We start from the raw sequence: 27,503 nt of genomic DNA, 5'->3' as shown, positions 1-27,503 counted from the left end.
TCTTCTTTCAGGGTAGTTACCTCTCCAATCCAAATTGAAGCATCTGATATATTCGATGTCTTGTTTAACTGATTATCAATAAATAGGAAATCAGATATCTGACAATTAATTCAAGGTCATCAAGTTATTATCAAACCATTCAGACAATAGATGAAGATCAGTTGGTAACTTCTCACACACCTGACTTGCTGAATTTCCAATCGAGAGAAGACAAGTGTCATCAGTGTCCAGAAAAGTTTTCGATGGTTTGATAGCCAAGGGAAGATCACTAGTATATGAATGAATAGTAGTGGGCCAAGCTTGGAGCCCTGAGGTACACCACGTAAACATTTAGTTAGAGATGAGGTGGCACAATTCAGTCTAACGAATTGACTACGATATCACTCAGATAGCTTTGAAACCAAAATGATCCAATTTCCTAAGCAACCTCTTGCGATTAACCATGTCAAATGCTTTCTCAGATCTGGCATGTCTTGAAAAGAGCTTGCACTACCTCACGTGGCATAAGTAATCTAACCTAGTATGATGCACAGTAGAAGGAAGGAACATATGTAGAAATGAATTTTACCTTGAATTTATACCAGACTACGTACCCTAGGTCATGTTGTGATCTGCTGCTGGTATGCGTTAATTAAATCCAGTGCTAAAGAAACTTGGCTATATATATTCACTTCCAGATATCAATCTATAATGTTACAAACTGGAAAAGTACATGGCTATTACAAGCTATGACACTGGGATGTGAGCAACACTCTGTATTTAGTCTTTGCAGTTGATTCGAATCATCAACTGTATAGTCAAAACAATGATCATACTTCAAACATATGTAAAAACAAAAGACAATTGCTCTGTTTAGTAATCTGGGTTGCACAATAGAAAGGGGCATGGTCTTATACGGCTAGCTCTTGGTGTGTGTGTGTGTGTGTGTATATATATATATATATATATATATATATATATATATATATATATATATATATATATATATATATATGTATGTATGTATGTATATAAACTTAAATTTAAACTTGTATGTTAAACCAAGACTGTCGTTGAGAAGTTTCTGTGGTCTGGTGAACTTAGCTGCAGCTGGTCATTGCATTGACAACATGTTCAGTGCTTTTCTGGTTGTTATTGGAGTGTGCTGTTTCAGAGTTCGTGCTCACTGTAATGCCGTCCATCTATATCGATCAGGCTAGTCATTGATCACCATATGGACTGTACAGAATATGTGTACCATAGTGGGCTTACATGCAAGCACCCAGATGGGGTAAAGACCCAAACACCATCATGAAAGTGAATAACAACACACAAAAATATGTTTTATACGTTTGGGATCAAAGTACAGTGCCACAAGGGCAAGAAACTTCTAGTGAGTGATTACAGTATTTTCTCGAATAGTGCGGTATCAAATTGTACCCCATGCTCAAATATTGCCCCATGGTGACCCTATAACAAAATAATAATGCCCCAAGCTCCATTGGTGCCCCACTGGGGTAGTATACAAAGCCAGTTATATGCATGCACATCTATCAATGTGTAGTACATTTGAGATTAAATGAACACGAAGATAGAATCACTGACTGACTGACCATGAAGATTCAAGGTATGCAACAGACCAGGAATACGACTCACATGAAAGCAAACGTAGCCAGGATACATACCCGTAAGACTGTAAGATTAGATTAGTTAGACTAGTTTGTTCGTATTGTTTGTAGTCTGATGGTATGCAAACGAACAATGCAACAGTCTTTGTGCTTGCAAAATAATCATGGCCCATGCTCAAATAATGAATTAATATTTCATGTTTCAGGACTATGAAAAATTGTGCCCCATGAGAAACTGTTCGCGGAAAATATGGTATCCTCTTTTTGTTTAATTCTAATTATCTTACTATGACTACTGCGAGTTATAAGGTTTTGAGGTGTCTTAGTTGCTTTTTTGATATGGTGTGCAAATTATTACATATTTTATTTGCAGCTAGATTCAGTGATATCACAAACAAGTAAACAGCTAAGAAATATTTGACAAGAGGATGCAAGAAATCAACAATTGATAATAGCGGAAACTAGACATTAAGTTTGGTCATTTCTTCTAATCTTGGTCTTCACGGAAGAAAGATGTAGGATACTTTGTTTCATCCCAATTTGTCTCTCCAGACGGTAGAATACCTCGTGTCGCCTGACAGACTTTACATTCAAGGTCTCTCACTGCAGCAACTGGCTGCCAAGCAAGGATCTGATGATCATCCCATTTGACATCTACCGTGTCCGGCTTCTGATCACATTCTTGCCTGTTCTTCCATCTGTATCTATCACACTCAAGGTCTTTCCCCAGGCTCTCAATATTGCTGTCCTTTCCCTTGCAAAGCTCAACAAGAGCTATCTTGCTCACCATGTTTACAAGAGGCATGATGTCACACTGGAGCCCTCGAAATTTCTCAGTGGCCAGATGGAACATCTGTAGAGAGTCATGAGTGTATGTACACGCAAAGCAAGGCGAATCTGGGGAGTTTCTGAGCCTCGTGACCTCACATCGTGCAGCTGTGGAACTGGACAGACCAAATATGGCTGTTTTATGAAGTTCGAGACAGAGACTGTTGACATTTTGATAAGTATGAGCCCCAGAAGTTGTGCAAATTACTAACTTACACTCCTTCATGTCATTCAAAAGTTCTGGACTGGTGCTGTACTTTGCAATGTCAATAGAGTAAGTAGAAACTTCAGCTTCTCTGCCATCATTTATATGTGCAGGTTTTATTGCATCATTGACTGCTGCTGTAATTGCCTGTTTTACCGCTAGAGTTTTAAGACGACCGACATCGTCTTCACTGCATGCGTGCATGGACACTTCACCTCGTGTCAGTCTCTTCTTGTCTACTAAGATAAAGCGCCTAACACCTTCCTTGGCCAGTTGTACAGCAATCTGGGATCCACGGCTTCCCAAACCAACAATACAAACCACTTCTGAACTCAGATGCTGGGCCATTGGACATTCCGGTGATGCACCTAAATCTCCAGAGATGACTGCTCGCTTGAAACATGACTGCATGGTTGGTTTGATGAGTACAGTGCATGGAGGGATTTCTGTTTCGACTGCATCGTTCTGCTCACTGACAAAAACTGCCATCAGTGGAGTAACGCTACCTTCTGTGATACTCATAGCAAGCTGTTCTAGCTGTTCAAGCGGAGGCATGCATGGGAAACGAACATACACTGCGTGTACACAGTCGTCCATATTGGATCCTTGTTTTGCAAAGTAGAATTGATACACGGTTCCATCGTCTTGTATTCTAACGTCAAGCTGCCCAGATTTTGGTGCAGCTTGTATAGAAGCTAAAAAATCAATTTGTGGGAAAGCTGCAACTAGAGTTCCATCATCCTCAGCTACTGGCTCTGGTTTAGACACTTCACTAAGTTCTTGTGATCTGTTGTCGTCCCGCTGCTTTGGAATGCTTGCTCCAGGCTCACTCTCTTTGGTGTGGGGCTTATCATGCAGAATTTGGGGAGTTGGCATTGCTGGCGTGGCTATCCTCACTGCTGGTAGACCTCCTACACTGATGACCGCTGATACTGGTCTAGAAAGCACATCAGCCAAGTGAGGACGCAGTAATTGATCCCACTCGTCGTCCTGTCCAGCCGCTCCGTCTCTGTCCATGTTTTTGCCAAGCCCTGTTTTGAGCCTATCCAAACCGGAAATTTCAATATCGTTTGATTACGTCGATGACGTCACTAGAATTCTGCGCATGCAACCTCAAACTTTTTCTTGACATTAATTTGCAATACGTACTACCTATACAGATAGAGTGCATGCGTGCGCGCGCGCGCGCGCGCGCGTGTGTGTGTGTGTGTGTGTGTGTGTGTGTGTGTGTGTGTGTGTGTGTGTCACATGTTTTGGACGTGAGTTGTCTAGACTGTTCGTTTGCTCTACTCACTGAACGCAAAGCAAATCTGAATGAAATGCAATTTGTGACCGCGCTAGAAAACGTAACTTCAGGTACAGCTCTCTCGGGCTTTCGCAAGACTTCGCTAATTCTTCTGTACGGACGAGTTTGCAACATTGTCTGTATTGGATTTTCCTGCTTGAGGGGGTTTATCCGGGCTAGTTCGCTGACTCGTCGTTTCGGTCAGATTGTTTTGTAATTAGAGGAAACAACCTGTTTGGTATGTGGTCGGCAGCTCAACAGCGGCGATTGGCGCTGGAGAAGCAGATTTTGGAGAGGAACTTTCAAAACGTCAGGTGGCGCAACCCTACGAGAAGAGGAGCTACGCAAGTGGAGATAGATTTCAGTACCAATGTTGGAGGACGTTACACACTCCGCATATACGTGCCTGATGACTGGCCAAACTCTTGTCCAAATCTGGCTATTGTGTCAAAGCAACTACGAAAGCGAAACGGGGAGCCACTGCCGCCGGGTAACGAATCCTTCCACACTATGGGAACGATGGATGGGTGTCTGTGTATTTGCCACTATAGACCTTCAACGTGGGACGCTAACAATACAATGTACCTCGTTTTCCTCAAGGGGAGACTGTGGTTAGAGGCGTTTGAAAACCATCTCAAATCTGGCTATGCCATTGATCACTATCTGAAACATATGTAACTGACTTTTAGTCTGAAAAGACAGCAATCTTGCCGCATGCATGTAGAGTACAATGGATCTAGTCTGTCTAGTTACAGTTTGAATGCTAGTTTGATTGTTTAACGTACGCAGTTGTTTTGAGTAATCTTCTCAGTACATCTAGCCTTGCTTTGACCTTCAGCTATATATACTACGACGTAAAACATGAAATGCTTCTCTTGCAGTCCGCGACAGAGTGACATTTTTCGGTGCCCCTCCATGTCCATCATACAGCTGCACTTGCCGTTTTCTAGGAAAGTCCGGTGGAAAGCCAATGGCGCACGTAAATCTGCTGAACTCCTTTTTGATCTGGAAAGCAAAGACATCAGAAGCTTCCTCGTGAAATTGCTTTACCTGGAGACCGTCCCTGTTGAGTCGTCTTTGGAGTTCTCTTAGGAAGTCAAAATGTTGTGGTATCTCGCTCCAATGGCCAGACAGTGCCGACGTAGAGTTCGTTTCTGTCACACTACTAGGTCTTGCAGAGTCCGTTAGTGTACGCATCTGTCTGGAGACTTCCGAGGGGCGATAGGGACTAGCTGCTGACAGGACTTTCATCTCTGTCACTTGAGCCGGACTTTGGTGGTATCTATAGAGCCCAGATTCTGACGAAGGCAATGAGTAGGCCACTAGAGTCTTACCATCAGACAAGCATCTGATGTAAATATACCCTACAGTAGATTCCAGACGTGAAGGACGAGTCACTGTGTCCGGTTCATCTGTTCCCCATTGTCCAACTTCGCATAATTCCTGCTTGCTGCAGAAGCGCCTCCACGACACCCTATTAGGATCACTAGCAGGAATCGCTAACTGCACCAGAACGTTGCCGCTATGAGTCCACAGTCCGTGGAGACTGCCTTTCAGTAGACCTTTTGACCTACCTAGTCTAGTCCAGGACGTCTCTCCAGCTGTTGCAGCATTATGTAGAATTACTTCGTGTTCTGACGCATATAAGCTGACGGTCGCTTTGAAGGACATGACTTGAGTTGTCCTAGCTCAGAGAAACCGAAGTTGACCTGTAGAACTCCCACCAAGATTGAGGTCGACCGGAAACAGGAAAAAAGATTCAATTTCAAAGGTAAAACGTCCAAGAGAGCAAGATTATTGTCAAAAGCAGCTACCAAACCGGTAGAAAATGCTTTAGATGCACATCTTCATATAGAGCCTTCTAGTTTCAGTTACGCAACCTATTACTCGATTAATTTAATTATCTTGATTTCCTGATCGCGAGAAGCTAATTGGGCGCTACTGTTTCTATTTGTTACATTTGATCATTGCATCACGAAGAGTACAAGCGGGAGAATGAGCGGCCTATTCTTTAACAAAGACAGTGCAACCAGTGCAGGAAGACAGCCATTCAAGGTAATCATCCACAAAGGAGAACTCGCACAAGTTGAACAATGGGTTCGCCAGCATAAGCAAATTGAAACCGGAGGAGATCTATTCGGGTTCTGGTCAACAGACAACACCGCTGTAGTGCAACTTGTCCTGGGTCCAGGCGAAGGCAGTCGTCGCTCTGTGGTGTCATTTTACCAAGACACTCAGCATTTAGCCAATTGTGGGAAAGTTTTCACCAATGAGTACGGTTTGTGTCACATTGGTGAATGGCATTCTCACCACAGCCTAGGTTTGGCCCATCCAAGTAGGGGCGACCAAGAGACAGTGTGGAGTAACATGCCCAAGTACGGTTTCAAACGCTTTATCATTTTCATTGCAAACATAGATAGAGAAAGGTCAAGCATATCAAGTACAACTCCATGTGTCCCAGTTGGTCTTGGCTGCTTTCTTTTTGAAGTGAAAGATACGGAGACTTGGCAACATTACCCTTTGATGCAAGGATCCTTTGAGATCGTGCATTGTCTGTCCCCTTACAGACAGTTACCTCAACTGTCTCAAATAATGGCTGATGGAGCTGAAACAATCAACGAAATTAATCTGGATATTACCATAGAAAGAAAGCGATCCAGAACAAAAGGGACAAATGAGGGTATCGTATTGATGTACAGAATACCGGAAAATCGAGTCTATGAAACACATCCCCTACCTGAGCGGTCACCATATCTTCGAGGAGAGCTTAACCGTCCCCACTATGGTCACGTTCCACCTCTTGAAGAAAAAGGGCTCCAATCAGCGACCGTTACTATTGATTCATTAGAGCCAGGGCAAATCATAAACATGTGGAAAAGACAACTAACCCCGGACCAACAGGCTTTCTTTCAACATCTAGGCGAGGAACTAAACGGTCAACTAGCACGTGAAATTAATGCAGTCACTATCCAGTTTGTTGTGAAAGTGCCCAATTTATGTGATGTCGCCTGCAGATTGGTGTGCCCAGAAGAGCAAATTGACGTGCTGCGGTTGTACATAGCAGGATCCATGAAGGACTCTTATGATTTTAAAATTGGAAAAGTTTTCCTTGAACCTAATTCGTGGGTACAGCTTGTCTTACAGACTGTGAAAGAACAAGTCTACAGAGCCGTGACTCAACTACTAAGCAGACCTGGTGAAGCGTCTGCCCATAACGTCCCCGTGGACATGGATTACGTTAGTCAACAAAATCTTGATCAAGGACAGCAGACGTAAACATTGCACAGTCAATAACCCCAAATCCCACAGGAGAGAAATCTACCTCTTAACGTGATATTCAAATCCTTATCAGTGACTCAGTGATCATCATTTATTGCTCAGTTATGACTGCTGTTTGAATCACCTTTGCAGCTGATTGATATTGTTGTTCTTTAAGTATAACATAGTACTGTGGTCCAATGTTATGATGAGACATTTGAAGAAATGTATTAATTAAATTGAAATTTTTGATATAATAGTAATTAAGACTGATGATTGCTTGATGTTGATGTCATTGTGCTGAACACCCACCCTAAGGCACAAAAGAGATACAGTCGTTCTATTGCCTCGACACTAGGCCTCCCTTTGCTTTTTCGGTGGTCCTTCCTCGCGAGGATAGGAACGGGACCAGAGACGTTTCTGTATGCGGCTCTGATCGGGACTGTATTGGTTTTCGGAGGGAATATCACGTGATACAGTCCCGTTGCTATCTAGCCTTGAGCAGAAGAACCACTGAAAACAAAGGAAGGCCCAGTGTCGAGGCTAGGCGTTCTATACTGTGCTATCATCAAGCCCTGTTTTTACTTATTCAGGAATTGTTTGTTGAGACATTCACTATACGCTAAAGCTATTTGTTACCAACATCTATGCATGCCCAACTACCTTGGTCGAGTGCGCATCAAAATTTGAACAGGAATGCTCGCAAACAATTTCCAATACAATCAATGCAAACAAACATACACGTACAAACGTACAAGCATACCAACAAACATACAAACATAGTTTTCATGTCCAACTAATGCAATTTAGTCTGCCCACACAACTGAAAGTTCTAGTTTGTTCCAAAAAAGACCTTGTCAGAAGTCTCTGCTGTAGTGTCATCTGATGACCCTTGTACAGCAAGGATGTTGCCTATGCTGCAAGTCATGCAGTTTGGATCAGGTTGAAAGCTGACTGGGTACCAGCGCAGGATAGCAGGCTTGTCAAACCTATCAAAGCCTCCTTCTGGGTAGGACTTGAATTCCTGCTCTCTTCGATTGGCCCATCGATAGAACTCAGAAGTCAGTTCACTTTCAAGGCTGGAGATTCCACTTGGTTTACCACGGCAAAGCTCTACTAGAGACAGCTTTACAATCATGTTTGAAATGGGTGTGATATCAGATGATAGGCCTACTTGAATTTTGGCCTCAACATCACTGTCTGGAACATATGCAGGAGTGACCTTCCTCAGACGTTCAAACGAGACTGCTTCATCGGGCGTCACCTGCATGGTACCGTAGACGCATGCAAGACATGCAGATGAACCTGGCCGGACCCTGAGTACCTCACCTCCAGCAGCTCTTGTGCTACATTTACCATATATGGTGGTTATTCTCAGCTCAAGAGACAGCGTGTTGATATTGTAACGACTTTGCACCGTATCGGTAGCAGCAATGATGAGGTCACATAATCGCAGACTGTCCTTCATTGCTGGGTAGTCGTTGTGAGTCGTCTCGTTGATGTCAAGTTCAAAAGTCTGGATAGTAGCCTGTGGGTTCTTGTTGAGCAACAAATCCTTTAAGGCATTGGTCTTCAGACGCCCAATATCGCTCAAACCACACGCATGTCTAGATATGTTGTTCAATTCTAGACGATCATAATCAACTAGAACCAATTTTCCAACTCCAGCCTTGGCAAACTCGACAGCTACTTGGGAACCACCACTGCCCAACCCAATGATGCCCACCGACGATTCTTTGAGGATGTCGGTTTCAAGGATACTGCGAGAATGGAAGAGCTTGGAAGTTGGCGGTGACATGATGATAGTTTCTGTGGGCGTGTTTGTGTTGGGCGGAAAAAGGAAAGCGGAAAGACAAGAATCGAGGTCTTCCGTCTCGGCAACAAATACAACAATTCGTGCGGTAGCGTTTGGTAGAGACTCTACCAATTCTTTGGCAGCTTCCTGTCGTTGCTCTGGTGAGAGTTGACTTTTCACCGTCAAATAGAGGGCTCTTACAGAGCTATGGTTTTCGCCATGAGACGCTGTCAAGTGCAAGACGGTGTCCTTGTCGAGGCCCTTGACATTCAATTCTCCTGATTCAGCTGACTGGCGTATCAATGAAATAAAATTTGGCTGTGGAAAGTAGAGTATTGGCCTGCAATTATCAGACATCTTCGAAATGAACAGTGAACGAAGTCGAGAACGAGGTCGAGCCAGGAAACTGAACACGATTGGCAATTGCGTTACTTTATTTAGAAAATTTTCCGCATTCCAATCTATTTCGGCGATAGACATTGCTTTCGAAAGGAAATAGAAACCACGTCAGAGTTCAACACATGCAATAGATTCTTTTATATGTTAGGTAATGCTAGGATACCGTAGATAGTAATGAGCGGGCGAAACGAACAAACGATTACTCTATTACTCTAAGTGATACTGAAATGCACAGAAATCAAATCTAGCCACAGCATGTTATGTTTGAGAATATCAGAAGGCTAATCGAACCACGTTTCTGTCATATAGTCAAACTCTAGTAAATAGCTAGCTATACGTGCTGTGAGTACATCGGTCGTCGACGTGAAAAAGTCCTGCTGCGCCATGTCTGTAGCTACGTAGCCATGCACCTTCTGCTCAGGATTCCTTTCTCGACCTCACCCTCTCAAGTCGTCCCGTTCGCTCGTCAAGCACCACTTCTTCTCCTCTCTTTGAATCTCTTCCAGCGATAGATTCCATAAAGTCCCTACATCGCTCATTCTGACGTCTATTATAGTGATCCCTATATACGTGGTAACGTCTGCTATCCTAGATTTAGTCCAATTTCCGTACGTCTTCCTGCACCTCTACATCAATCATCTGTAGAAAGAGTAAGTCGTGGGCATCATTTCGGCAGCGACGGCTAGCGCTTGTTGGAAATAGTCTTGGAAAAGGCTTTCAAAGCATTAATTAAGGGGCAGTGATCCACAGTGACAGACAGCAACAGCAAGTAGACGTGGAGTGTACTTGCATGAACAGTACTACAAACGAAGAAGGCCGTTCAAATATTTCCTATAATTAAACTACGGTTACCAATTCATGCTAAAATCTGCAGCTGTTTATTGAAATCAAAGCTAAAATGTACTCGTTCACTTCTAGATATCAGCCTCCATTGTCACAGACTGCAAAATTGTAAATGCATTACAAATTAACTAACTAATGCCCAAAAATTGGGACATGAATTCTGTACGTGTACTGTTTCCAAAGGGGACCTTTAAATTGACTAGAGCTAAATGATGATTGCCAAGATTGGTTAAGAAATTGATCATAAGTTGAAACATATAGGTAATGAATGCTACAGATGTGCACTGTTTAGAGACTACTGCTACAATCTGTAGCCACGGTTAACCCTAACTAGTAGAAACAGCAAAGTTGTATGTCTATCACTTTATATTCCTGGTATTTCCAGTCACCAGTAAGGGTTACTACCTTTCACAGCATCAATCATTTCTGAGAAACTTTCTCAGGATCGGACACACAAGTAAGAAGTATATGGAAGGCTTTCTTTGCATCTAATGGTATGATTGCTTCAAATGGAGCTTGTTGGTCACGGTAGAAGTCCACTTTACTCTTCTTGTTAAAATCAGGCGGAAAACCGACAGCAAACTTCGCTTCCCCAGATTGAACTTGGAATGCAATGTAGTCTGATCCAGGCTGCTGAAACTGCTTCACTTCCATTCCTGCGTCCTTGAAACAGGCTCGGAGATTTTTGAGGAATTCAGGGTAGCGTTCCTTGCTGCTCCAATGCCCCTTCAAGTCAGGTTGCGGATTCTTCTTTAGATATTGCAAGCCAGATTCTTTAAGCTTCTCTGTTTTCTTGGCATCTTCTAGAGCTCGAAAAGGACTTGCGGTGAGTAGGGGCGTCAACTCTGTGATTTCAGCAGAGGGTCTCTCTGTAAAAGCTGGAATAGAGTAGCAAACAAGTTTGTCATTATGAGGAGAACGGTGAATGTAAACAAAACCAAGAGATGGGTCCAACCCACTCCGTCGAGGGACCAGTTTCGGTTCTTTCGTTCCCCATTTACCAACTATCTGCAAACGGTGGTCTTTGCAAATCTTTTCCAACTTGTTGACAACAGGTCCACTTGGCGCAATCGCTAACTGAACCAAGACGTTGCCGCCATGTGTCCAGAAACCGTAGAGATCGCCCAGATCTTCTGGTTTCTTGCTTGAACGTGTTGTGTTTTCACGAATAAACTGATATTCAGATACGTAGATTCTAGCGTCGGCGCAAGATTGAGACATGGCGCTAGGCAGCACTGTCTGCAAACGACGATGGCTGTGACTATTGAAAGCTTGACATAATGAAACTTCCGGTTACCACTCAATACCGAAAACGTTAGGTCATACCAAACCGGAAGATTTATCACGTGCACGTTTGGATAACTCAATTACGTGTACCTGATGTTGCTTCGCTCTATCTAGTGGTGGATGAAAACGTTGCAGGCTTCTCTTGCGCTAACCTTCAACCGACATCACATACAAGCGACTTCATCAATCCAGCGCTAGTGCTAGAATCAATCCATATTTGCAGAGCGATAGCACCACCAGCAGTAGTGCTCGATCAAGCAGAGAACCCGGCTCTCCATTTAGACGACGGTAATCAAGGCAACCATTTCACAATAAGGAGGTGGTGCATGCATGCAGTTTCAAGCGTGGGAGCGTCTTCGCCAAAACAACGAACATGCAACCAGGCGGAGACCTCTTTGCCTAGAGAGCGACAAGCACCGCAGGCGTCGTTCAAATTGTTCTCGGACCCTATAGTAAAAATAAGACGTACTACGGAGTCAGTTTTTTAAAATACCACAGAAGAGAAAGCTTGCCAGCTGACGCAGAACAGTAGGAGTGCACTCACACCCTACCTTGAGACCCATAATTTTCGAAAGACGAATGCACAGTATGGCATATGCCATGCACCAACAGATCTATAGATGTCTAGGTATCTAAGCTGTTCATTTTGTGTATTGCCACAATGTAGTGAAACCAGCGAGAGCCACTCCTACATACAGATAGAGACAATGAAACTCTAGCGCGCGTCAAATATTCCCTATATAGTCACTGCTCTGATATCACAGCGCTCGGCATACCGCTTGGACCAACTGGAAATCAGTCTGTCAATTGCCCTCTAGGGTTTTACTAAAAGTCTAGTGTGGCGTTTGTCGTTCACTGGAATACAGAATGTGGTCACCTGCTCAACGACATCGTCTAGCTGTAGAGAAACAGCTTCTAGAGAAGAATTTTTGTGGTGTTAGATGGCATGACTCCACGAGCAGAGGAGCAACCAAAGTGGACGTGGACTTCACAACAAACGTTGGAAATCGATACACTTTACGTCTCTACGTGCCAGGAGACTGGCCAAACTCCTGCCCCAAGTTGGCAATTGTTTCTCCAAAGACCATCAGACAGCGAAACGGTAATTCCCTACCTACCTCTTCGGGCAGTTTCCACACTTTGGGATCGGTTGATGGATATCAGTGTATCTGCCACTACCTACCTTCTAGCTGGTCTGCTAGCAACACGATGTACCTAGTCTTTCTAAAAGGAAGGCTTTGGCTGGAAGCCTACGAGAATCATTTGAAGACGGGCAAAAACATCGATCAATTCCTGAAACACATGTGAACGGAAACATTATTAATTAATTAATTACGCTAGACAGAGTGCTATTGAAAGCTACTAGTCTGACGGTACAAAGCGTACTTTGAACAGTCTGTAGTCTTTGTTACTTTCTTGTATCATCATGAATTGTTTGTATCACTGTTGAATTGTTTGTATCACTGTTGAATTGTTTGTATCGCCGTTAAATTGTTTGTATCACTATTGTTCAATATTCGGAGATGCCATAATCCTGTATTATATGTCTACTAATTGTCATTCCTAGGCTTGCTGAAAATAAATGCAAAGTGACTAGTTTGCTCAATTTCCGCATTTGAGCAATACATTTCCAAATCTTGATTTCAACATATTCGGTTTGATAGTCACGCGTATATACAACCTCAGACAACTGGAGTAATGCTTGCCAAATGCAGCCATTACTTCCAGCTCATATTCTAGAGCTTAACAGGAAGTGATTCTCCTACTCGGTTTCTGCCTATTCTGATGTCGAATTTAAGCCATAAAAAGGTGTTTAACTTTTAGATTAGACTTTAGAGCAAACTTTGATGGTACAAACTGAAAGTTCAACTTCAAACTATTATATGTGGAAAGCGGAAAAATGGCATCATCAACTAATCAAATTAGTCTAGTGTACCGTCTGGTGGCAAATTAAAGTAGATCTACTGGCGGCACAGTAGATTTCTATCATAGGAACTGCGGGCCATGGCCAAGTCGGATGCCACAATGGGTATACCATGGTCATCTAACTATAGCGAGATCAACCGACCTCCATTCACAGTAGTTATACCCAATGGAGAACTGGCTCAGATCCAACAGTGGGTACGCAAATACCCTAACATAGAAACGGGAGGAGATCTATTCGGACTTTGGTCACAAGACAACACCGCCGTCGTGCAACTTGTGCTTGGTCCAGGAAAAAACAGTCGTCGCACATCGGTATCCTACTATCAAGATACACAATACCTCGCCAAGGCTGGCTCTGTTTTGACCCAGCAGTATGGTCTTTGTCATATTGGTGAGTGGCACTCTCATCACACGCTGGGCTTGGCTCATCCAAGTGGTGGGGACCAAAACACGGTTTGGAGCAACATGCCCAACAACGGTTTTAAGCGTTTTATTATTTGCATTGCAAACTTGGACAGCGAAATAAGAAGCAGGAAGTCGAAGGTAGGGGGAGCTCTCCCAGTAGGTTTGGGATGCTTTCTATTTGAAGCGAAAAATACCCGGACGTGGGAACGCTATGACATGATGCAAGGATCTTTTGACGTCACTGATGGACAGGGCCCCTATAGACAGCTAGGAGATCTGTCACTGATGATCAAGGAAGGAGCTGAGTCGATCAACAAGTATCACCAAGTAGGTTTCAAAGATGTGCAACATGGCTCGAGAAGGCACGAAGGCGGTAGTATACTGCTCTACAATAAAGATGAAGACTTTGGTGACGAAGTATTGGAGGGGTTGCCACATAAGGGCCATCAGCAACATAAATTGGTGTCACCTTCAAAGAAGCCTGTGACGCAGAAACAGCAACACAAGCAATCTACTCAAACAGGTATGACCATCACTGTTGAGTCAGCCAAAAATTCAAACATAAAGAACATGTGGGCAACCATGAATGACTACCGCAAGAAAGTCTTTGAACATCTTAAGGATGAATTGAAGGGTCAACTAGTGCAAGAGATTGATGCAATAACTGTCTCTTTTATGGTAGAAGTGCCACATTTCAGTCAGCTGGCTTGCCGGTTGGTGTGTGAACTACAACAGAATCATGTGTTAAGATTATACCTTTCAGGATCCACACCAGAATTCAGAGAAATCAGACTTTTCGATCAATCACATGATGCTGATCCAGTTCAGTTAGTAAAAGATGAAGTGAAAAAATGTGTTACTGTGGCAGTAGATGCAATCATAGCTGCTAAGTTAACTGCTACCAAAGCTACACCTGTCATACAACAACAACAACAACAACAACAACAACAACAACAAGAACAAGTACCACAACAAGAACAACAGAAAGGACAACACGAACAAGTACAACAACAACAACAACAACAACAACAACAACAACAAGTACCACAACAAGAACAACAAAAAGGACAACACAAACAAGTACAACAACAACAACAACAACAACAACAACAACAACAACATGAACAACAAGGACAACTAGAACAAGTACAACAACAGCAAGAACAACAAGAAAAAGTGGCACAACAAGAACAACAGAAAGGACAACAAGAACAAGCACAACAACAAGAACAAGAACAAGTACAACAACAACAACATGAACAACAAGGACAACTAGAACAAGGACAACAACAACAACAACAACAACAACAACGACGACAAGTGCAACAACAAGAACAACAACAACAAAAAGGACAACAAGAACAAGCACAACAACAACAAGAACCACAAGGACAACTAGAACAAGAACAAGAACAACAACAACGACAAGAAAGACAAGTACAACAACAAAATCAAGAACAAGAACCAACTCCCCAGTCTACAAAGGATGATCATAGCCCATGTTTAAGCTAATTTTCCCACCAATTTTCATAGACTTAATTGAGACAGACAGCATTGCAGTTTTGAAACTGTGCACCTGTCTATGAGTGCGTATATGTGTCTAGCGAATTACATTGTCAACCTCTTGCTATTACCCCAATTAGAACTGTGATGACGTACCTTTAATTTCCTTCTAGAGTGCCTTGAAATTCTTCCTAATTATAATCTTGTCTACATAAATCTGACTACTAACTCGACATACGCGGAAAACACTGTACTTGCAAGAATTGTACAACATGCATCAAGTCACGTGTAACAACATGTACAAACTTGATTGGACTATAAATTAAGGATGCAGCAACTCACCCTTTTTGATTACCTGACACTCAAAAGATGGAACTGGCTATGTGAGACTAGAACTGAAGTGTCCATCTGTTCAGTTGCAACTGCAGTTCAAACATGAAACAGAAACACAGAAAAGGTAAATCATTCGAAGTAACGACTTTACTCCATATGGGTAGTAGTGATAATGAGATTGCATAGCTCTAGACTTTTCTTCATTGGGTAGTCATTGTTGATGTCAAATGGTACCTATGTCTCAAAAATCTTTTGGGCTTGTGTTGAGTAACAAATCACTGAGGGCATTGCATGGTCTTCAGACGCCGGTCCAATATCGCTCAAACCACATGAATGCATGTCTAGCTATGTTAGGGTTCTTCAATCCCATGAAAACAATCATATCAACTAACAGCAGTTCTTTAATTCCAGCTTTGGCTAACATGGCAGCTAGTGTGTGGGAACCTCAGATTCAGTGGGCGTGGTTGCTTGGAGAAAGAAGCAGGAAAAGAACAAGGGTCACTAATGCAGCAACAATTATTTATATGATACCGAACTGAAGTCTAGTCTGCTAAGATTGTGCGCATTCAGCGAGACACACTGCTTTGTATAGATCATCTTTCTGTTTTTTTCTATAACTAGCCCAGTCATGGTTACTGTGGGAAGAACAAACCCTGATGGCTACAGACATGGCACAGCAAGGCTTTTTCACACCAAAACGCTGTGTTCTTCCGGATTATGCCACCTCAATTAAGTCATCCTGTGCGCTCACCTAACAACCAGTTCTAGTTCTCCTTTGGACTCTACTCTGGCCAAAGCTTCCATAAAGTTTCCTACATGGCTCGTTTTGCTGGACCGCACTGGTTTCCCACCTCAAGTCGTCCTGTGCACTCATCAAACACCAGTTCTTGTCCCACTTTGGACTCTTCTCTGGCCAGAGCTTCTGTGAAGTTTCCTATTGCTCGCCTTGCTGGACCGCACTGGGCTAATTGTTTTGGGGACGCGGTTTGGACTTATTAGGAGCGAAGGTGCTTTGGTCTACGAGGCTAGCGGCGCGACCTTTGATTCTCGGTAGCTAGAGGACATGTTAAAACTGCGATTTGACATGTACTAAGTGCTATCTCTCTGCGCACCTTTCGAGCAGTAACCTGCACCGTTTATTCAAAGTGGACCTTACTTTTCAACGTTGTCTGCTGAAAACGTTGTTTTCTGGACACAAATCGACTTCAAATAAAGTCGACCGCAGGTAAAGTAATTTATAATTGCTATGCTTTGCTGTTATACAAATTTACAATTTTCTTGAAATCTAGCTCATTTGAGTGCACATTAGTAACCGGATTGTGCGTCAATATTTGCACTGTTCCATCCACTGCATACATCAAATTGTGTACTATGTATTGCAAATTTATTTTCGGTGTGCAATTGAATAATATGGAATTAATAATAGGGTACATGCATGCAATTAGAAAAGTGCAAAGTACTCGGGCAATTTAATTCTATTTCAAAACTACTACAAAGTATTTATTAACAGATAAACACTAGACAATTAAAACGAGCATAGGATATGTGTAATACACAACATTTAGTAAATAAATTTAGTTAATAAAGTTATGTTAAGGTAGAGCTACTCCTATCTAAGTTGATGGTATCACTCATTGTGTTGTTGACACTTGTAGGTATACCTGGAATATGCCTTTAGCCAATTGGCATTTATTTCAAACAACATACATACCATGGCATTGGTCGTTATATGGTTGGTGACATGAATGACAGTATATACTCTGTGTGTGTGTGTGTGTGTGTGTGTGTGTGTGTGTGTGTCGGTGTTTGTGTCTGTCTGTCTGTCTGTCTGTCTGTCTGTCTGTCTGTCTGTCTGTCTGTCTGTGTGTGTGTGTGTGTGTGTGTGTGTGTGTGTGTGTGTGTGTGTGTGTGTGTGTGTGTGTGTGTGTGGAGGGGTGTAGGTGTGTGTCTGTGTCTGTGTCTGTCTGTGTGTCTGTGTGTCTGTGCCTGTGCCTGTGCGTGCGTGTGCATGCGTGCGTATGTGTGTGTTTACGCATACGTGTGTGTGTGTGTGTGTGTGTGTGTGTGTGTGTGTGTGTGTGTGTGTGTGTGTGTGTGTGTGTAGGGGTATAGGTGTGTGTCTGTGTCTGTGTGTCTGTCTGTGTCTGTGTCTGTATCTGTGTCTGTGTCCACGTATCTGTCTGTGTGTCTGTGCCTGTGCCTGTGCGTGCCTGTGCCTGTGCGTGCCTGTGCATGCGTGCGTATGTGTGTGTTTACGCATACGTGTGTGTGTGTGGGTGTCCTTGTGTGTGTGTGTGTGTGTGTGTGTGTGTGTGTGTGTGTGTGTGTGTGTGTGTGTGTGTGTGTCCTTGTGTGTGTGTGTGTGTGTGTGTGTGTGTGTGTGTGTGTGTGTGTGTGTGTGTTTGTATATAGATATCAACAGTTATATTTGTTATATACAGAGTTACACAGCAGATTTTTCCTATAGACATTAGAGATAATGTGAAGTAATTGTGTTCTGCTTCTTTGAGAAGTGATGAAATATTTTGACATTAAATTAACATGTACAAACCAAGAAGGCAAGAAGGATGACATCTGTCTGTTTTCATGATCTCATTAAACTACCCAGTATTGATGACAACTACATGATGTCATTGTGTACTTGTCATTTTGTTGTTCTTTGTTTATTCACTTGTTGTAATATGTATCTACATACAGGCTAGTCTCTCGTAGCCAGACCTTAACCCTGCCCTCAAGATTCTGGCATGGAAATGGTTAGTGTCAAGTACCCAGACCTTAACCCCGCCCTCAAACCGCACGGGGGGGAGGGGGAGCAGACTGGGATCAGAAGTGTACATTGCTTCTGCACTCTTGTAAAGTACATTTGTCGTATGAGTTTCAGCTCATTCATAATTAGTACACTTTCGGGCTAGTTTAGTAACTTGATTCCATATTCCAAAGCTTATTTGTCTGTACTGTCAAGGCAACAAGTAGACAACACAAAAGAGTGGCTTGGACAAGGCAAAACCATGAAGAATGGAGCGATGTTGCTAGTAGTGCGGGACAGAATGTGCAGTATGATAGAGTCAACTCTCATTACTATTAATGGAACTAGAAATGGTTGCCAATTCTTGAGCAACATTTCTCCTAAGTGTTACTGAGGAAAACCACCAATATTGCTATTATACTGCATAATAATTTACTTGTTTACAGAGCGAAGATCATTGAGTCTGGGAATCACAAGATCATTCTGTCGACGACATATGGGCAGCACAAAAAGCCCTTCTTTAGATTCCGTTTGTCCATCCTACTGTCTCCAGTCTGTTTGTCTGTCTATCTGTCTGTCAAAATACATATATTTGATATATCATAGCTACGGCAAAAACAGCAATACTAACTACATGAGTGTCCAGCAGCCCTAGAAGAGCAGCCAACAAGTACAATCTGTCTGTCTGTCTGTCCATCTATGCTGTCTATTGTTTATATTTGAAAATTTGCTTTTGTTGTATCTTTTAAAGTTTGAAATCAATAAAACAATCTGTCTATCCGTCTGTCTGTCTGAGAGCTATTGATCTCTTCCAGGGTTCAGTGACACCAACCAGTGCCCTGACATTGTTGCCTACAATCAGTGTCATAAACAAGTTATTCTATTTGCGGTTATTTTGAGGAACACATGTGTGCTGCAGCTCACACCAGGAAAGTACAGTAGAGTACAACATTTACAGTCTTGTCTTATTATATAATATTGGCTGGTGGACAACAATTCACATACTGCAGGTTGGATCTGTGGTTTGCTGGACATTGAAAGTTTACAATAATCGAAAGATTGCTTCTCCTGAGAAGTCCAAGTCACCATTCAGTCTTCGATTCTCTTACATCAGATGTGCAGAATATCTCTGGCATGTTCTTTCACCAGATGATGTACAAGAAACAACATCAAATGGGCTAGAAAACAACAAACTCTATTTGACTAAGATTCATTTTACTAACTTTTTGCCTTTTTCGCTGTTACGTTGACTGTTCTGTTGTGTAAGGCCTATATGATATACATAGCAGCGTAGATCTTTTTTCTACGTCATAGCTCATAGCCGTGCCAGTAAGGATTGCAGTTGCACCCATGCAAGATATATGAATAAACCACTGTCTGCATGTCTATATGTCTATATTTGAATACATAATTAGAACATAACACTTCAAAGCATCTGTTGAGGCGGTAAAATTTGTTGCAGGTATGTATTGCCTGCGGCCATTGACTGTAGACAACAATGTCAGGGCATTGGTTGGTGTCACTGAACCATGGAAGAGATCAATAGCTCTCAGACAGACAGACGGATAGACAGATTGTTTTATTGATTTTAATGATACAAAAAAGCAAATTTTCAAACATATAACATATACAGCATACATGTAGATAGACAGACAGACAGACAGACAGACAGACAGACAGACAGACAGACACACACACACACACACACACACACACACACACACACACACACACACACACACACACACACAACACAGTGTATGTACTGTCATTCATGTCACCAACCGTATAATGACCAATGCCATGGTATGTTGTTTGAAATAAATGCCAATTGGCTAAAGGCATATTCCAGGTATACCTACAAGTGTCAACAACACAATGAGTGATACCATCAACTTAGATAGGAGTAGCTCTACCTTAACATAACTTTATTAACTAAATTTATTTACTAAATGTTGTGTATTACACATATCCTATGCTCGTTTTAATTGTCTAGTGTTTATCTGTTAATAAATACTTTGTAGTAGTTTTGAAATAGAATTAAATTGCCCGAGTACTTTGCACTTTTATAATTGCATGCATGTACCCTATTATTAATTCCATATTATTCAATTGCACACCGAAAATAAATTTGCAATACATAGCACACAATTTGATGTATGCAGTGGATGAAACAGTGCAATTATTGAGCCACAATCCAGTTACTAATGTGCACTCAAATGAGCTAGATTTCAAGAAAATTATAAATTTGTATAACAGCAAAGGTCTGTGCCCTTTTCATCATTCCAATTTTTGCATTTCATTGCTGTTACAAATTGCAAATGTCTGAAATGTTATAATGTACATTTGATTTTTGTACAAATCATAAAGCAATAATTTGCAATTTTGGTTGAGCAGTGATTCTATTGTTTGATGAGTACTTTGTTCAACTGTTGAAAATGCATCTTATTGTCAATTGTTAGATTTTAATGTTTACACAAATTGAAAATTGCAACAGTGGCAGTGGTACCATTTTATCATTCTAATTTTGTAACCTAACATCTTGTTCAACATCCTGGCCAACATATAAAGTGAGAAAATTTGCCGCAGCCGCCCTGCCTGAATTATTTCACACTACCCATGTACTATAAGTACCAGGTGTAGGTGCTAATTGTATTAATAAAGTTTGATGAGCAATCCTTTCCATGGTAGTCTATCAAGGTACAGAAACCAACAGTTATTGTTATGTACGCCTAGCCTTCTTTTATTTAGATAGGCAATTGTTGTTTGTACATTCATAAATTGGTCTTGTTACTTTATTTGCCCTACCCTATAGCTGCATGGTCATGAAGGGTGTGTCTAAGACAAATTTTATTAGTACAATTAGCACCTACAGCTGGTACTTATTGTACATGGGTAGTGTGAACTGTTGTCCAGGATGTTGAGCAAGATGTTAGGTTACAAAATTAGAATGATCAAATGGTACCACTGCTACTGTTGCAATTTTCAATTTTTGTAAACATTAAAATCTAAAAATTGACAATAAGATACAATTCCAACAGGTGAACAACGTACTTATCAAACAAAGCAAGTTATTGCTTTATCGTTTGTAAAAAAATCAAATGTACATTACAACATTTCAGACATTTGCAATTTTTAACAGCATTGAAATGAAAAAATTGGAATGATCAAAAGGGGCACAGACCAGCAAAGCATAGCAATTATACATCACTTTACCTGCGGTCGAATTTATTTGAAGTCGATTTGTGTCGAGAAAACAACGTTCAGCAGACGACGTTCAAAACTGAGGCCCCCTTTGAATAAACGGTGCAGGTTACTGCTCGGATGGTGGGCATGACGACAGCAATTCGTTTATGTCGAAATCGCGGTTGTAACGACCGAGGTCGCGCCGCTAGCCTCGTTGTCCCGACCGCGTACACCGGTAGGCTAATACGGGGTAATTCCGTACAATTTGCCTTCCGTGACCCGTATCGTCTAGACAACCCGTCGTTCTAACTTGTTGTATCTGCCCTCAGCCTTGGTCACTGCACTACATACGAAATTAGAAACAGGATCTTATGTCAGCGAAGGTCAGATTGGGTGGGTGGGGCAATTCCGTACACTTTAATACCAATACTCGCTTTTCTCAAAAGGTTTGAGTTTTATTGCACATGTCAGAAAGACGGGCAGACTCAATTTGTAAGTGTTAGTGCACGTTGAACTCTGTTATTTACTAGTCAACACAGCGTAGAAATACATGAGTAGAATAGTAGGATGTTAATTGTCAGTGTCTTCTTTGCAAAAAGAACAACGCCACTGTTCATCGTGTGTCAAAGGGCGATCTAACCCGACACACCAGAAGTGAAACCATCGCCAGCAGGTGTTACAGCCTAGCCAGTCTTCTTTATCATCATGATCATCTTCTGGCTCTTTGCATACCTGGCACAGATCCTCTAGTTCTTCTCTATTTTCTGATTGAAAGAGCTTGTTGCTTGTCTTCATCAGACGTGATGGCTCTGAAGTACTTGTGGCCGCTTTCGTTCGTTTTCTGGTCATTACAAGAGACTTCAACAGGGGTGACAAAACTGTGACTGTCTTGACCTTGGACACTTGTTTCTTCGTTTCTTCGCAGCTGGCCTTGCTGCTGACTCTTGCTGGCCTTTCTTTGCTAGTGTTGAATTCTTTGTTTTTACTTTTTCTTGTTTGTTGAGTCTCTCCAGGACTTCCGTGCTGGTGAGTACTTCACCATACTTTTGTAGAGGGACTCTCCTTGCTCTTTGCTTTGATTGTTTAGGTGAAGCCAGAGAATTCCTCAGTAGTCTTGTAAATATGCTCAGTGTATGTTGGGCTGTTTTCCTTCTCCTCTGATTCTGACTGGCTGTCAGATAAGACTGTAGAAAGTTATGCTGTCAGATAAGACTGTAGAAAGTGATGGAGCAATCTTCCAGTTTGGAATAGCATCTGCAGAAAGAGGGTATATACCAGCAGCCTTGAATGCTGATTCTAGGTAATCTGGCTCTAGTTTCTTTGTACAGCTTTTTCATCAACTGTGGAAACAAGGCTTTATCGATTTTAGTGCCCTGTGTCTGCAACTTGAATTGTTTCAATGATACCTCCAGTAAGTTTTCATAGGCTTGAAAACTCCTACATCCAAAGGCTGGACGGCGTTTGTCGTATTAGGTGGTAAACAGATGAAATGAATGCCCCTCTCCTTGGCTCTTTTTACCAACTGCAAATTTGTGTGGGAATGGTGCCCATCAAATATTACAAGTACTTTACCAGAAACAAGCTGATCTTCATTCAACACTGGGTATAAACACCTTGTCAAACCAACTGGAAAAGTTTGTCTTTTCCATCCAGCCGGAATCAGACACACCATATACTGCACCATCTGGACCTCCAATGACGTATTTTGACATCAATTTCTTCCCTTTGTAGAGAATAAATGGAGGTAGGTATGCAGATTTGTTGTCAGATGATGTAATGCAGCTGCAAGAGTTTCAGCACTGTAAGTCTTCTTAGTTTTACACTTGTACACACAAACCATAGCTGCCTATACAGACGAATGTACGGGTCGGACGTAACCTACCCTACTGTCACCTATTTTACAGTTATCAGAGCTGGGAAGTTACAACATTTTGTCATTGAGTGCAGCACCAGTGAAGCACCAGTGAAGCAGGTAGGCGTACGCCCCCGCAACGTTGTCTAGATGCCACTTCACTAGCAAGTATATCTCCTGAGCGAGTTTACCGCTGACAGATCGTAGCACCGAAAGCCAAATACTACGGCCACAAACAGATTTGCAAAACGAGCTTCATTCTTGAGAGTTAGAAACTAGCGAAGTCAGAAAAATGTGGTGCTTTCTTTCAGATTTCGCTGTTTACATTCTACGACCGATAACACTGGCCGTTTCTTTTGTTTCTCTTGGAGCGCTAGACAATCAGCTATTCAACGAGTGCTTACTCGTTAGAATAGAGCTTGGTTCAGAGCTATGGTCAGCCATTGAAATCAAACTGCACGGAATTACCCCGGATTACCCTACCGCCACGAGTCGTCCGATCCTTTCATCATACATCAGTTCAAGTGTCCCTGCCGACTCTTCTCCACAAGCGAGAAATTTCACGAAGTTGCCCATAGCACTCATTTTCACAACTGGAGTTCAGTCTGTGTGTTGTATATTGTAGAGCATGCGCAGTAGAGTGCCTAGTGTCTTTCTAAATAAAGGAGAGCTGTCTGTCTGCATGTCTGTCTGCATGTCTGTCTGTCTGTCTGTCTGTCTACATGTCTGTCTGTCTGTCTACATGTCTGTCTGTCTGTCTGTCTGTGTATCTGTGTGTAAATCAGGATCGCCACCGCCCCGTGTCCAATCTTGGTACCGTCGTCATCAGCGAAGGAGCGGTTGCAGTACACAAAGTTTTCAAGCTTCGTCCTGTTGAGGTACAAGACGTGGAGCGTACAAGCAACAAGTGGTGCCTACATTGTGGTAAAAGAATCCATGATTCACAGCAGTGTCAATTCGAGCATGCTTCCTGTTTTGAGTGTGGAAAAAAGGGTCACATCGCAACTGTGTGCCCATCACAAAAGCCAACGAAGCAGCAAATTTCCAAAAGAATGCATCAGATGGTGGAAATCCCGGATGTTTCAGAGTTAGATACTGTCAAGGAAGCCACAAATTCTTCAGACAAAGACTTGTTTTAAGTAAACAAGGTTACTACACACGGCAAGGGGCCCCTTTGGATCACAGTGCTAATGCAAGGGAATCCTGTCAAAATGGAATTGGACACAGGATCATCCATGACCTTGATGTCACTCAAGGAATTCAGTTCGAATTGCAAGGAGACTTTGATCCACAAGACAAACGTTAAACTACAAACATCTAGAGGGCAAGAAAACGAAAGGCCAAAGTATGTGTAGAATATCAAGGACAAAAGGCAAAATTACCATTGACTACAGTGAATGATGATGTGGCCCCTACTCTGTTTGGAAGGGATTGGCTAACAAGCCTTCGACTTTATTGGGCATTCATCAAACAAGATGATCTCAAGACGCATTGAAGAAGCTATTGGAGAAACATTCAAACCTTTTTATGAAGGGCTGGAACTTTGCAACGAATTGTAGCCAAATTGCATCTTTGAGAAGGGGCCAGTCCTAAGTTCAAGACCAGTTCCGTATGCCCTTAGGGCAGTGGAAACTAAACTGAACAGAATGGAACAGAAAGGCATCATTGAAAAGGTGACCACATCTGATTGGGGCACACCAATTGTGCGTATTCCCAAACTAAATGGAACTTTGAGATTATGCGGGGACTATAACCCCACTGTCAACCGCTTGCTGAAAGTAGAACAACACCCCATTCCAAACCCTCAACAATTATTCTCAGCAATGAGAGGTGGAGAGAAATTCACCAGGCTGGATTTAGCAAACGCATAACAACAATTGCCACTAGACAAAGGTTCAAAAGAAATGGTCACAGTACACACTCATCGAGGGTTATACAGTTACCTTAGGCTGCCTTATGGAATATCATCAGCACTAGCATTATTCCAATGAGTAATGGAACTAGTACTAGCGGATTTGGACCATGTGGAAGTATACTTTGACGACATCTTGGTAACGGTCCGAAATGAGGAAGAGCATTTACAAACACATGCTGAAGTATTGGAATGAGGAAGCAAGTTGGAATAATTGAGGAAAGAGAAATGCCAAATTCTCTCAAACAAAGTTTCTCTCAAAGTGACAAATCTAGGAGTGCACCCAACAGCTGTCAAAGTGGAGGCAGTGAAAGAAGCTCCAGAGCCAAGAAACACGACACAGCTTCGCGCATTTTTCGAACTAGTGAACTATCATCGACGATTTATTTCACAACATGGCCAACCTCTTACAACCTATAATGACTTGCTTAGTCGGCAGAAGTCACAATGGGCTGAACTGCCACCAGAGGAGAAGCAGGCATTTGAAATTATCAAACAAAAGCTAGCGATGGCACCTTGTTTAAACCACTTCCATGCAGACGTACCTGCGTTGCTGGGAACTGATGCATCTCAATATGGAGTTGGAGCTGTACAACTGTAAAAATACCGGGATGAAAGGAGAGACCGGTTGAATATGCATCAAGACAATTTGACAACAGCGGAACGAAATTACTCGCTGTTGGAAAAAGAGGCGCTCAGGATTATATTTGGTGTACAGAAATTTCATTTGTATTTATAGGGGCGCAAATTCACGCTTGTAACAGACCACCAACCATTGACCACCATATTTGGGTCTTACTCAGCTGTTCCACAAATGGCTGCTGCGAGACTGCAATGATGGACAGTCATTTTGTTCGCTTACGTTTATGACATCCAATTCAGAGGCTCAAAGGAGAACATTTGTGCTGATTCTTTGTCAAGACTACCTGTGCCATTGCAGGGTACATCTAATTTGGGCCAAGAGCAGGAACAATACCGGAATGATGTGCACCAGATTTCTAGTTTACCAACGACAGCTGAGCGCATAGCCAGAGAAACCAGACGAAACAGAACATTGAGTCAAGTTATTAATTTCACAGTTAATGGTAGTCTCGCCTAGCCAGACCCTCTCCGCCATCAAGTATTATGATGGCTGAGAGGGTCTGGCTACGTGAGACTAACTCATTGGCTGGCCAAGACGGGTACAACCTTATCACCTTTAAACGTATGTCTGCAACCGTCAGGAATTGTCAGTAGAGCAAGGTTGCTTGCTGTGGGGGTCAAGGGTGGTAATACCACCAGGATGTCGAGAGAGAGTGATCAAAGAGCTGCACTCAGAACACTTGGGTATTTGCAAAATGAAGTCAGTGGCCAGAAGCATAGTGTAGTGGCCAGGCGTGGACAAGCAGTTGGAAACAGTAGCCAGGGAGTGTATTGTTTGTGCGGCTTCACAGAAAGTACCACCTAAAGCTCCTATTCAATCATGGGTATACCCGTCGGGTCCATGGCTGAGCAAGGCAAAGATCGCTACTGGATGCGTACTCCAAGTGGCCTGACGTCTGTTTCCTGGGATCAGACACTCACACTCTGCGAATTGTGCGGAAGTTGCGAACGATTTGTTAGTACCCATGGATTGCCTCGTATACTTGTAAGTGACAATGGGCCTCAATTCGCAAGTAGCGAATTTGTCGAATTTATGCAAAACAATGGGATACTGCGCAAGAGAACGCTGCCGTGTCATCCAGCCTTGAATGGTCTAATTGAGCGCTTTGTACAAGAGCTAAAGTTATGCCTCAAAGAAGTGAGCGAGGGAACATACAGACACAAAGACAGCAGCAATTAGCTAAAGAATTTCTGTTAGGTTATCGCTCAACTCCTCACACAGCTACAGGTGTGTCGCCAGCAGAACTACCGTTTCGAAGGAAATTAAGAACTCACTTGAGCCTTCTACACACAGATTTTGCCAACAGCATTAGGGAGGTTCAGGAATGGATAGAGCAAAAAGACAGAACTAAACTCTTGGAGCAGGAAACAAGTTATGGGTGTTGGATTGCCGAGACAAATTCAAAACCATGTGGATAGAAGGGATATATTATTGGCACAACGTTTGGGCCCAGTCTCTTGCCTAGTTCAATTGCAACGAACCATGGTATT

General features: G+C 42.4%; 6 protein-coding genes across 6 annotated transcripts; 2 read left to right on the top strand and 4 right to left on the bottom strand.

Moving 5' to 3' along the window:
- Window positions 1-1,818: 1,818 nt before the first annotated feature.
- Window positions 1,819-3,907, bottom strand: LOC134182630 (uncharacterized). Its single transcript, XM_062650065.1, has one exon. The coding sequence runs from the start codon at window positions 3,655-3,657 to the stop codon at window positions 2,095-2,097; it is 1,563 nt and encodes a 520-aa protein (XP_062506049.1). The 5' UTR covers window positions 3,658-3,907; the 3' UTR covers window positions 1,819-2,094.
- A 623-nt stretch (window positions 3,908-4,530) lies between these two features.
- LOC134182631 (uncharacterized) lies at window positions 4,531-5,782 on the bottom strand. The gene is made up of 2 exons (XM_062650067.1): window positions 5,260-5,782; window positions 4,531-5,207 (listed from the first exon to the last, which is right to left on the bottom strand). Exons 1-2 carry the CDS (start codon window positions 5,594-5,596, stop codon window positions 5,182-5,184), a joined length of 363 nt encoding a protein of 120 aa, XP_062506051.1. The 5' UTR covers window positions 5,597-5,782; the 3' UTR covers window positions 4,531-5,181.
- A 114-nt stretch (window positions 5,783-5,896) lies between these two features.
- LOC134182348 (uncharacterized) lies at window positions 5,897-7,465 on the top strand. The gene has a single exon (XM_062649749.1). The coding sequence runs from the start codon at window positions 5,921-5,923 to the stop codon at window positions 7,199-7,201; it is 1,281 nt and encodes a 426-aa protein (XP_062505733.1). The 5' UTR covers window positions 5,897-5,920; the 3' UTR covers window positions 7,202-7,465.
- A 298-nt stretch (window positions 7,466-7,763) lies between these two features.
- On the bottom strand, window positions 7,764-9,365 carry LOC134182216 (adenylyltransferase and sulfurtransferase MOCS3-like). Its single transcript, XM_062649597.1, has one exon. The coding sequence runs from the start codon at window positions 9,333-9,335 to the stop codon at window positions 8,016-8,018; it is 1,320 nt and encodes a 439-aa protein (XP_062505581.1). The 5' UTR covers window positions 9,336-9,365; the 3' UTR covers window positions 7,764-8,015.
- An 832-nt stretch (window positions 9,366-10,197) lies between these two features.
- Window positions 10,198-11,660, bottom strand: LOC134182467 (uncharacterized). The gene has a single exon (XM_062649869.1). The coding sequence runs from the start codon at window positions 11,439-11,441 to the stop codon at window positions 10,641-10,643; it is 801 nt and encodes a 266-aa protein (XP_062505853.1). The 5' UTR covers window positions 11,442-11,660; the 3' UTR covers window positions 10,198-10,640.
- Window positions 11,661-13,314: 1,654 nt separating this feature from the next.
- On the top strand, window positions 13,315-15,576 carry LOC134182176 (putative mediator of RNA polymerase II transcription subunit 26). The gene has a single exon (XM_062649545.1). The coding sequence runs from the start codon at window positions 13,512-13,514 to the stop codon at window positions 15,348-15,350; it is 1,839 nt and encodes a 612-aa protein (XP_062505529.1). The 5' UTR covers window positions 13,315-13,511; the 3' UTR covers window positions 15,351-15,576.
- Window positions 15,577-27,503: the final 11,927 nt, after the last annotated feature.

Source organism: Corticium candelabrum, chromosome 7, assembly GCF_963422355.1.
Source record: "Corticium candelabrum chromosome 7, ooCorCand1.1, whole genome shotgun sequence".
NCBI classification, from domain to species: domain Eukaryota; kingdom Metazoa; phylum Porifera; class Homoscleromorpha; order Homosclerophorida; family Plakinidae; genus Corticium; species Corticium candelabrum.
Note: the sequence above shows the minus strand (reverse complement) of the source record. Positions and strands in the feature narration are given on the sequence as shown.